This window comes from Rhinolophus sinicus, chromosome 15 (genome assembly GCF_057876585.1).
Source record: "Rhinolophus sinicus isolate RSI-liver-muscle chromosome 15, RSI-T2T, whole genome shotgun sequence".
Classification (NCBI taxonomy): domain Eukaryota; kingdom Metazoa; phylum Chordata; class Mammalia; order Chiroptera; family Rhinolophidae; genus Rhinolophus; species Rhinolophus sinicus.
In genome coordinates, this window is record NC_142515.1 from 22,108,819 (window position 1) to 22,121,005 (window position 12,187).

Here is a 12,187-nt window from a genome sequence, read left to right on the forward strand (position 1 = left end):
AAAAGACAGACAATAAATAACAAGTGTTAGAAAGGATCTGGAGAAACTGAAATCCCCGTACATTGTTAATGGGGATGTAAAATGGTACAGCTGCTGTGGAAAACAGTCTGGCAGTTACTCAAAAATTAAACACCGAGTGACCATGTGACCTAGCAATTCCACTTCTAGATATATATATATATAGAATATATATATATCTCCAAGAGAATGAAAATGTATGTCCACACAAAAATTTGTATACCAATGTTCATAGAAGCATTATTTATGATAGCCCAAAGGTGGAAACAACCCAAATGTCCATCAATTGATGAACAGATAAATGTGTTACACCCATACTCATCGGCCATAAAAAGGAATGAAGTACAGATACATGCTACAACATGGATGAACCTTGAAAACATTATGTTAAGTGAAAGAAGCCAGTCACAAAACACTATTTAAATGAAATGTCCAGAAGGGGAAAATCCATGGAGACAGAATGTAGACTAGTGATTGCCAAGGACTGGGGGAGGGCCGTCGGGGAGAGGAGGAATGAAATATAGCATTTCTTTTTGGGGTGATGAAACTGTTCTGAAATCAGATCATGGTGACAGTGGCCCCACCTTGTCAATATACTAAAAACCACTGAACTGTATACTCTAAAAGAATGATTTTTATGGTATGTGAATTTTATTACAAAAAAGGGGGGGGCTCAGAAACCACCCTCACCTCAGAACAGGAAGTACCAAATGGAGGTTGGGGTCAGGGGTCAGGAAGCCCCAGGGACCTCCTCACCTCAGTACAGTACACAGTGTTCCGAGGGCAGGCGGGCGGATCTGCCTGTGGTCTAGCTGTGGGCAGAATGGGTGATGAACCACAGCCTCCCCCACTCGAGGCGATGGCACACGTCCTTGCTGGTGGTAACCACCCCCTCTTCACCCCAGAGGGTACAATGATGTGAAAATCAGAATAGTACATACATATTCTAATTTACCACCTCTAAGAATAAGTAATTTCGTACTTTATTATTCGGGAAAAAATGCTGGAGAAACACTTCTCATCTGATTGCCAAGGCTGATGACATGGAAAGTGGTTCACATGCCTTTCGGCCTAGGAGTTAACACCAAAATATATTCTTAAATGTCTCCACTGGAAACATATCTTGAGTCAGGGAATAGGAAAGCCTTAAATGTTCCCCAAAGCTAAAACAAAATAAAATGACAAAATAAAAAAGATAATAAAGGCTAACATTTAGCTAAAACAAAATAAAATGACAAAATAAAAAAGATAATAAAGGCTAACATTTACCAAGTAATTACTTTGTGGCAGGCGCTGTTCTAAGTACTTTATAAGTATTAACTCAATTAACTCACAATAATCCTATAAACTAGATGCTATTATCCCATTTTACAGATGAGGAAATAAACTAACTAGCCCAAGGTTCTATGGAGGCTGTCTGGCTCCAGAGTCTATATTCTCAGCAATGCCACTTCCATGTGTTCCTTCTTCTGGGATGTGGTGAGTCAGGCGTGCAATTAGGCTTGTGTGCCACACTGCAGTTGGCCACCGGCCTGACGTCTTCCAGGGAACCACAAACCACTTCCTTAAGTACCTGGGGAGGCATTTCTATCCTTCTCCACCTATAGGCTCACTGTGCTTGGATGAATCGTCCTCCACAGCAAGGGAGCAACAGGTTTGCAGACAAGGAGGGGACTGGACGCTAAGCAAGTGAAAGACCTAGAGGCTTCTTAAGAAGAAAATGGAAATTTTCCCCAGGAGCCCGTGTTAAGAGTCAGATGGCACATCTTCAAGGATAAACATAGGACATAGGTCAAGAAATGTCGCCTACCCGTGTGCGGAAACGAGCCCTTGCATACCTTGTCGATAGGAATGTAAACTGATACAACCACCCGTGGAGAGCAACCTTGCACTTGACCACAAATTTCAAATGTATATACCCTACAGCTTCACAATCCCCAATGCCACCTATGGGACTCTAGTACAACTGCAGAAGGAAATCAGTACAATGGTTATCTGGCAAAAACTTGGACGCAACATATGCTCTATAAAGGAGTAGTTAAATAAAGCATGAGGAGCGGTTTTATAAAGCATGGTCTAGACCATTAACATACAGGCATTTAAAAAACACCAGAGGTATAATGTGATATGGAAAGAACACGACAATACATTGTTTTTTTTAAAAAAGTACATGTTGTAAAATACTGCATATAAAATTACCATTTTTGTTTTAAAAACAAATGAAAGAAAATAAAAAACCCTACCCACAGCACCAATTTTACATTTATGTATAGGATTTATACATACATGAATTTTTTTTCCTTGTGAATTTGTTTTTATTGTAGGGAATGGGTTGGGAAATGTCACTATGGGTGGTTATACCCCCAGGGTACTAGTGTCCATTCCAATCTTCCTGGGCAGCTTTTGGAGCTTTTTCTTTTTCATAGAGCTGCTGCTCTTGGTGCCAGCAGCCTCTTCAGGTCCACGGCTGAGGGGGTCCTCTTTGGAAGAGAATTTCCTCTTTTCCTTGGGGACACTCCTATTCCTGCCTCTTCAGGGTCAATAACTGATTCCTCTTTGGGGAAAGATTTCTTTCTCTTGGGAAGACTCCCACTGCCACCTGTTTCCTCAAGATCACTACTAACCAGCTCCTCCTTGGAAAAAGCTTTTTTTCCTTGGGTTTGGGTAAAGAGACAGGTGGGTCTTCCATTCCATTTTCCTGAGGAGCCTCCTGGAGCTTTTGCTTTTCTTCTTTTTGGGTCTTTCACTTGTCTCCTCACACTCCTCCAGTGTACTACTATTCTCTGAAGAGACGAGGGCAATTGCAGCCAACCGTTTCTTTTCCTTCTTCAAGCGTGTTTTCTCCTGTTTCTCCAGCTTCCTTGTAATCTCAGCAGCCACTTCCTCAGCCTGAACCATTGCCTCCTTCATGACCTCCAGATTCTTTCGTGGAATATCTCCAGTCTCATAGAAGGACAGCCATTCCTCAACTTGTTCTCAAAGCTTCTCCCCAAAGACACTTGTGGGCACCTCAGAAAAGCAATCAATTCATGAGGCAATACTGCATTTGTTTGCCAGGTATCCGGAGATGCGGCCTTTGTTCTTGGCCAGCCGCTCGGCCAATGAAGATGGAGTGGAAAATGAGTCCATATTTTGGAATGTTACCCCTTGTCTTCATGGCTCTGGAAACTTGGTCCCTTTGCTGAGCCCTGGGAATCACTCAGACACCAAGACTGGCCTGAATTTTATTACTATATCTATAAATAGGCAGCATAAGCCGAAAAACCACCAACAATAGTACACACCAAACCACAAATTTTCACTTTTTACTCAAGGCCATTTTCGTATTGCTGTATTATTTACTATTGTTATGAGCAAGTGTTATTTTTGTGTGATTAAAAACTGATGTGAAAAGGTAAAAGGTACCTTAATGCTCAAAGAAAAGCAGCAATCAGGTCTAAGGAAGGAAAATGGAAAGACGGCCATAGTGGACCTTGTGCCAAATCGCACTGGTGCAGGTTTTCTGCCTCTCCCACCCCCAGCAAGAGGATTTGCATATTGAAAGACAAAGGACCCAAAGAGGAAAAAAAGAGAAAGAGAGAAGTACACAGGATGAACTTCTCACACTATTCATTCCATTCCACATTCAAGTCCCAAAGAGCTACATGGCTCCAACACCCCAGTTGTAGAAAGCCAAATATAAACTTTTTCTCCCAAATAAACCACTGAGAGGGAAAAATCATCAGATCTCATCAATAAACGTAGCTGTGGTTTTGTTGTTGTTTGTGTTGGTTGGTTTTTTAATACAACTGGATTAAAACTCCCACATGGAACTTTAGATGAAGAAAATTTAGCAAATGGCTAACAAAAAAGAAAGTAGAATTTTGAAAAACATTAATATTTTCTCCATGAATGCATACCTCTGATCGGCAAGAATGTGTAATAAAACAGTGTTATGACATAAGATCTGTCTTGCTTGATATTTAAAAATCAAAACAGACGTGTTTTTATAACTTCACTCGAGGCCCCACCCTTCCCAGCCACAAATATTCTTGTAACGTTTTACATTCACTTTTACCTCTTCCAAAACAAGTTTAAATGAAATTCTTTAAAACACCTAAGATCGTGGATCAAAACTTAGCTGTGACCCTCTGAGGGTGATGGCACCAGGAACAGAAGATATGTACACAGCTCATCTGTTTTCCCACAGAAGAAAGTATGGAAAGAAGAAATCCCAAAGTAAACAAATCAGACTTACGGGAATGTAGATGAGGGATGACAGCATCCCAGAAACCCGGTCCCTGCATGAGTGGTGATATACAAGCCACAAGGATGACCTGCTTTAATTCCCACACTGGGAAAGCCCACAATTGTAACAAGCCTCAGAATTCAATCGGATGAGATTTATTTCCCCTTTGCTTACCTCCCAGATTGCTGTGTTCTGGATTTATTTGTATTTCTTTGTTTGTGGTTTCCACATTCCACGCAGATTTTTGACCAGACTTTGCTCCACCTAGTGGAAATACAAAGGATAGTCCAAAAGGGAGGTGCCCATATGCCAAGGAGTAGAGAGACAGGTCACCAAGACCCACTGTCACTGCTCCCTGTCATGCAGTGGCTGCTCTTACTGTCTCTGCAGTTATAGTGGGATCAGTGGCCCTGGCAGTGTCTAGACTGGGCTGTAGGGTAAGGAGTTATTATTTGTACCATCTGGATCCTGATGGTCCCCTCAAGAGTTAGTCCCAACAATTTAAGTCAGGAAAGAAAGAGGCGCTCTCAGGCATATGGATGTCCAGGAATCCAAAAGGCAGTTGGAATTTTTAACTCAAAGCCACCTAAGGCAGCCACAGTATCCGTAGAGTTGCCAACTAGTGTCCAACACCCTGGGGCCTGAAACAGAGGGCTCTCCTCTAGACACAGCGTCCCTGAGGTCCAGGGGAGTCAGCTTCCCTTGTGGTGACCCTGAGAACACCTAATGGTTTCTGCAGGCTGAGCATGTGTGAGAACAAACCAACATTCGCCAGGCCGAAAATGAAGCGTAGAGCCAAGACTTGGAATGGGGAAAGGAAAAAGTTCTAAGGACATGACTCAGTTCAGATTGGTTATGAGGCCATAGAGGACACGGAGAAAAGAAAGCAACTGGCCATCAGTTTCACTGTAGCAAAAACAAACATGTTCTTCAAATGAAACCACAAGAGCAGACCAAAGCCAGGGGAAAGAAAGTTCAGGCCTGGGTGACTAGGGGAGGCTCACCTGCTTACTGAACCACAGACAAAAACGTGCTTTTTCTCAAAATGTTTGATGTTGGCTGACAGAGCAGAGCTGACTAGTAACATAAATCAACAAATCTGAGAGTAATCAAGATTCAGGATGTTAAAGCTTGTAATCATCCCACCTAAAATTTGTTGTCCGAGGATATTTCATACACATCAGATTGCTATGCTCTCTCTTCGTGGGAAGGCTGACCTCAAGCCCTAATGAGCAGGAACTGGTAAGAAACGGGGTTTCTCCACCTCGGCACCACTCACATTTGGGGCCAGACAGTTCTTTGCAGGGGACTGTCCTGAGCACTGCAGGGCGTTTAGCAGCATCCAGTAGCACTCTCGAGTTTCAGACACTGTTTCAGGACACTGACAAATGTCCTCTGGAGGGGGGCAACATTGTCCCCAACTGAGAACCACTGTCCTAAACACATATGAAACACCATGAAAAGTTACCTACGTAACTAAGAGATCACAGGGACAAACCTGACTAAACTCAAATACAGAACAGAATCAAGAAAGTCACTTTCAAATCTTAGTTTCTGAACTTAGTTTGGTGATTGACACTAACTTACCAACCACACTGCACTGAGGACCACCAATAATAACAGGAGTGATAATAATCATCTTTAATAACCATTAACTATATTCCAAGAGCCTTACATATATTATCTTTTCACCCCATGACAAACCTGTAAGGTATGTACATTATTATTCCTGTTTCATAGATGGGGAATCTGAGGCACAAACAGGCTAAGTAATTTGCGCAAAGACAGTAAGTGGAAGAGACAGGTTGGGAACTAAGGTGGTCTACCCCCAGAGCTCACGACCTCACCATTGTGAGCCTATCCCCACCCCTACGTTGGAAAGCTGTTAGATCTGCAATGTCTAATACGTCGTCAGTAGCCACATGTAGCTATTTCATTTAAATTAATTAAAATTAAATATCATACCACTCTGGAACAAGTCTGGCAGTTCCTCAAAAGGTTACACATAGAGATACCATATGACCCAGCAATTCCACTGTTAGGTACATAGCCAGGAGAAATGAAAACATATGTCTCCACAAAGAGTAGTACACACATGTTCATAGATAGCAGCCTTATTCCTAATAGCCCCGAAGTAGAAACAACCCAGACATCCATCAATTGCTGAATGGATAAAATAAATAAAATGTGGTACATTCATACAACTGAATATTAATTGGCCATAAAAATGCATGAAATTGAGCTATCAACATGGATGAAACGTAAAATCATTATGCTAAGTGAAAGAAGCCAGTCACAAAGGCCCACATAGAATATGATTCCAGAATAGGCAAATCCACAGAGACAGAAAGCAGAAAAGTGGTTGTGAGGAGCTAAGGGAGGAGGGGGTAGAACTGGAAGGGACTGCTAATGTCTATAGGGTTTCTTTTTGGGGTGACAAAAATGTTCTCAAGTTAGAGAGTGGTGATGGTCACACAATTGTGTGACTTACTAAAAAGCCACTTACGTACACAGTGGCCCATGCGGGGATCGAACCGGCAACCTTGGTGTTATTAGCACCACACTCTAACCAACTGAGCTAACAGGCCACCCCATTTATATACACTTTAAAAGGGTGAATCCTTTGGCAGGTTAATTATAGCTCAAGAAAGTTGATATAAAAAATTAAATGTCATTAAAAATTCAGTTCCTCAGTTATCCTAGCTGCATTTCAAGGGCTCACTAGCCACATGTGAACAACGCAGATATACATCATTTCCAACATCACAGGAAGTTCTAGTGGACAGTACTGCTTCAATGAACGGAAAAAAGGCCTCCTTACCATCTCGCCACTGTCCACCTTGTCAACCTACATATGAAGCTTCCGCCAGACTAGGTGCCACCTCCACGCGCTTGCTCCATTTTCACTCTTTCATACTGGAACGGACTTTCCCCCTGCGTGGTCCACAGACACCCTACTTATCCTTATCAACCTTTAAAGCCGGTCCAAATGCCTCTTCCTCCATGAAACTTTCCCTAAATCCTCACCTTGCCCTGGTCCTAGCAGAATCAGTTGCTCCAATGGCCTGTGTTTGCATTTCCATTACAGCATTGATCCCTCTGGATTACAAATCCTTGTGTGTTATCTGCCTTCTCCGCAGATTACCAGGTCCTTCAGGACAGGAATTCGGTTACTCACTTGAGGGTTCCCAATGCGTGGCGATAATAATGGCCTGCTGCAAAGAGTGGACGTTTCAGCAAATGTTTTCTGAATTCTGCTGAATGGATTTACGGAAGCTCAAGGTATTGATTTTCGACAATTGCTCACTTTAGTGTGTAAAACAGACTAAGAAAAGGAGGCACAGGGGATTGGAATCTGGAAGTCTCCTACCCCACTATTCTATAAGAAGGCATGATGGTGACCGCACTGAAATGCCTTTTTTAAGAAAGAGAGGAGCAGGGCTTCTGGACTGAAAACTGGGGCCGTAGAGGTGAGTAAAGGTGGGGGACGACAGGTATACTATTTAGAGGTGTGGTGGAAAAAAAAAATAGCAGGAACTGGCACCCTCCAAGTTTTAATTAAGCATGGCAGAGGAAAGGTAAGGACTGAGTCTCAGGAGATTTGTGCTCAGGCCATGGGCTGAGACACTTTATGTAAAAAGACTTTTAAGACTTTATTTTAAATAATATAGTCAGATTTTTCTGGTTGAATCTAACCAACCATAGAAACAAACAAACTCTATGTATCTCAATCACAATTCAATGAGAAGAGATAAATGCCAAGGCCTTACTGTTTGGAGACTCTACTGCTTTTTTATTCTTTATGGATTCAAGGAATCATATCTGAGTTGCAGTGACCTATAGGAGAGTTAAGTCTAAATTCCTAATCACAGAAGTGAGCTACATTAATGGACTTTCCTGGGCCAGGATGGCGAGAAATGGCGGTTCCAGTGCAGAGCTGGTAAGAGGGAAAGCAAGCCACCTAATATGTATTTCTGATATTAAATGCATATGTAAAAAAAAGGGTGTATTTGACAGTCATGTCAAGGGGGGCAATGCAATGAGGTATCCATACCCTTTTAGTACAGAATAAGTATGACAGTTCTCCTCAATTCAGACGAGCTGGAAGCCACTTGTTGAAATAAGCACAGTGAGTACTTGAAGTAGGTCCTATGCCAAAATGGTCTGTGAATTTGTTTTTCTTTATTGATTTCTACAAGCCAAAAATCAACAAAAACCAAACCAAACTGACTAAATTGTGGTCAATTCAGTTCATAATTATAAAAGAACTTCCACTCCAAAGGTTAAAATTCAAAACAAGTATCTCACTATAGATTAGTACTCTCCGACAGAAAGATAGGAGTATGAGGTGGGGGTGGAAATGTATGGGGGGGAAGGGTCAAGAAGAGGGAGACTACGCATTACAAAAACCTTTCTTTCTCTCCGAGAACTGTACCCACATGATGGCTGCTGGTCAGTGCTAGCATGCATCCAAATGGAACAAAGTACAAAAGCCACCCTGTCCCCAAAATAAGTATTGGAAGTGCCAGAGAAATGATAAGAAAATGGCCTGTGATCAACAAACTGCAAGTAGGGCATGACATTAAAGAACCCCTCCCACAAGTTCTCGCCACCTCGCAGGCTTACATGACCTGGTAAGAACCTCCACTTGCCATCCTTCCTCTTGCTAAAGGGATGGATGTTTCCCACTGTTGACTCAGAGGCCCACCATTGCTCTCCATCAGGGTGAAGCAGTCCACAGGGCCAGGGCACCCACCTCCAAAGGCTCCAAGGTTCCTAAATCAACCCTCCAGCAGGGTTATTTATTGATTATTGGAAACAGCCTTTAGAGATACTTACAGAAATAGACAGGTGCAAAAGAAAAGGAACAGTTTGTTCTATACTTTGTTCTTTCAGCATCTATACTTAACTTTACAAGTCCAAAGGGTTATAACTTTTCTAACAAAGAAAAATTATTTCTTCTGCTAGTTTGTGATTTTAACTGGGGAAAATAAAGAACCCCAACGAAGCCAAAAACGGAAGGGCCCAGACCTAGAAAAGGGAATACACTGGGTCAGAAAATGAACTCTATTCCTTTCACATATTATTTCTAATATAAATATACTCGGGGGGGGGGAACAGAGGATACTTCAACAGACAAATTAATAAACAAAATGTGGTATAGCCATAAAACAGAATATTATTCAGCCATAAAAAGGAACAAAGTACTAGTACGCTACAACACGTATGAACTTCGAAAACATTATGCCTAGTCAAAGAAGCCAGACAACAAAAGTCACATATTTTAAAATTCAATTTATATGAAATATCCTGAATAGGTAAATCCATAGACCCTGAAAGCAAACTGGTGGTTGCCAGAGGCTAGGGGAAGGGGGGAACAGGGAGGAATTGCTTAATGGGTAAGGGGTTTCCTTTTGCAGTGATGAAAATGTTTTGGAACTAGATAGAGGTGATGGTTGCAGAACACTGTGAATGTATGTACTCAACACCACGAAATTGTTCACTTTACAATGGTTAATTGGTTTGAAATAGTTTGTTATGTGAATTTCATGGCATTTAAAAAAACTATTTTTTAAAATAGAAGATACTAATGAGCAAAACAAAGATGCATACATTATGTGAAAAGACAGCCCATAAACTCCTAGGGAAAATGTAAGACTCTGCTGGCATTCTGCTGCAACTCTTGATCACAACACAAAGTTCAAATACCAAGCTGTATCAACTCTGCCATCTTGCCATGTGCGTGTGTGTGTGTGTGTGTGTGTGTTTCTGAAAAAACAGGGAAGGGAACAGAAAGGGAAGAAAACAGAATGGTAAAGCCTTGCCAAATGCAAGGAAAGGAGGGGTGATTCCCCTTACTGCACCCCACCCAACTTGGCACCAGGAGTAATGCTCCCATTAGGGTTTCGAAATGCCAGCAAGAGCTAGAATCAGCACACGCTCGTTTCTCTGCCTGCATGAAAAGCAAGCCACCCAGCAAGAAAAGCCGGAGCGCTCCATTTGCTGCCCGTGTTGGCAGCAGCACCACCCTTTGCTCAAAAGCCTTGAGCGGGCCCAGATCAGCATCCGTGACTGACTCTCCCAGACCAGCCAGTCTAGCAGTAAGACCTTACTAGAGCTTAAGTGCGCCCTCCTCCTCCTGAGGAGTCCCGGTGTACTTCATCCTATCTGCCTTTCAACTGTCCTGCCGCCGGCCACTAAACTCCAACACCAGTAAAAATGGTGCCCTCAGAACTTTTCCCTGTCCAGCCTGAAATACTGTAAATATCCTCTCAGCTCCTCCTCCCGCTCTGGCCAGCTCAATAGCCCACGGACGCCCCGACCCGCACAGACGTACACGCGGCATCGCTGCCTTGCAGACTTGCTCCACCGGAGGACACGAATGAACCCCATATACCCAGGGTGGCACCACTACCAGTCACAGTCATTCCAGCCCACCTGACCTAACTGCCGTCTCAAAGAGCCCTCACTCGCCCGGCACCGTGCTCCTGCCACCTCCCTGACACCAAAACAGGTGTGCCTCGGCTAAACACTGACGCCCCCTTAGATCCTGCCCACTCCACGCATCAGTATCCCTCTCGGGAGCCCCCAAATCTCGGCAACAACACTCCTTCAGCCCCCTCCAGCCAGGCCTCGACGACCCCCAGGCCCCCAGCCTGGCCCGGACGCCCCCTCCCCCTTACCTGCGGGGGTTCAGCCTTGGCTGACAGGGGGCTGGGCAGCGCCTGGAGGAGCAGGAGCGCCATGCCACCCAGGAGCCTTCTCCTCTCCATCCCCCTCCTGCTCCTGCTCCTCCGCCACGGCGCCGCCACCTCCCTCCTCCTCCCTCTCCTCCTCTTCCCTCTTCTTCCTTCTTTCCCTTCTTTTCCTGTTTCACTCTCCCCTCCCGCTTCCGGTTCTGCTCCACCCCGCCCCAGCCTAAACACCCTCCCAGATACTGGAGAGATCCTCCAGTTCCAGCGCTTCATTGGCCCCCGCCCTTCGTCCATTGATCAAAATAGCTGTCGATCAAATAAAGTTCCGCCCCCAATGACGACGGAAAAGCAGAGGGATCTGCCAATGAAAAGTAGGAGGAAGCCCCCATCTTGAGAGCTGCTAGGCGGCGTAAAAGGCGTCCCACTCCGCGGAGAGTGGCGGAGGTAGCTCCTGTTGGGGGGCGGGGCCATCTAGAACGTGTACTATTAAAAAGTCTGATTCAGGTACAGCCATCTTGAGTGTGGCGGAAGTATTATATTTCCACTGTTTAGCAAAGAGAAAGGGTATTCTAGAGGGTGTTGGCAAATAAGTTTGTTTGTTTGTTTGTTTGTTTGTTTTAAAGAAGGTAACTGGGCTCTCCTAAATAAGAAAACAACTGCACTCTAAAAATCTTTCGATGTCTTTTGTCTTGAAACACAGCCTCTGTGCCAGGGTCCCTCTCCTGGTCTCAAACTGCCCTAGCAGTAGCTTAGGTCAATTTGAATTCCCAATGAAATAGTACCCTACCCATTTATGGCTATACCACTGCTTTGTAACCCCAAGTTTCAGGGACACAATTCTACTGACTCTAACTCAGAAATAGCTCTGAAATCACCCCCATTGCTTCAATCCACATTCTCATCTTCTGGCTGAATACAGATGGAATCCTTGCTGCCCTGCCAGTTGCCAATTCTTCCCTCTTGAATTCCTTTCACACACCCCAGCAAGGGTGCTCTACCAAAAAAAAAACAACAACCATTATTGTTAAGACGGGATTGTAACGGTGGCACTAAATCTATTTTGAGATTTGGATCTCTGGTATAATTTAACAAGTGTAATTTAGCTTGAGACTCTGAAAGCTTTCTTTTCTTCGCTCCTTTCCGCCAAATGTTAATGATTCTGCTTGCTATACATTTACTATGCATACCAGTTTCAATGTTTCTATTTACTTCGGCCCAGTGCTGGCCCTTTGATTTGGGAGAGGTT

The 12,187-nt window shown here is 43.7% G+C and overlaps 1 protein-coding gene across 2 annotated transcripts in view; it reads right to left on the reverse strand.

Moving 5' to 3' along the window:
• Positions 1-11,128, reverse strand: part of WBP1L (WW domain binding protein 1 like) — a 52,592-nt gene extending 41,464 nt beyond the window's left edge. The window contains exon 1 of one of the 2 annotated variants that reach the window (XM_019725023.3): positions 10,930-11,128. In XM_019725023.3, coding sequence (XP_019580582.1) covers positions 10,930-11,019 — 90 coding nt within the window. In that variant the 5' untranslated portion in view covers positions 11,020-11,128. The remainder of the gene's footprint in view (positions 1-10,929) is intronic. The other variant, XM_019725025.3, reaches the window with a different exon arrangement.
• Between the last annotated feature and the right edge of the window lie 1,059 nt (positions 11,129-12,187).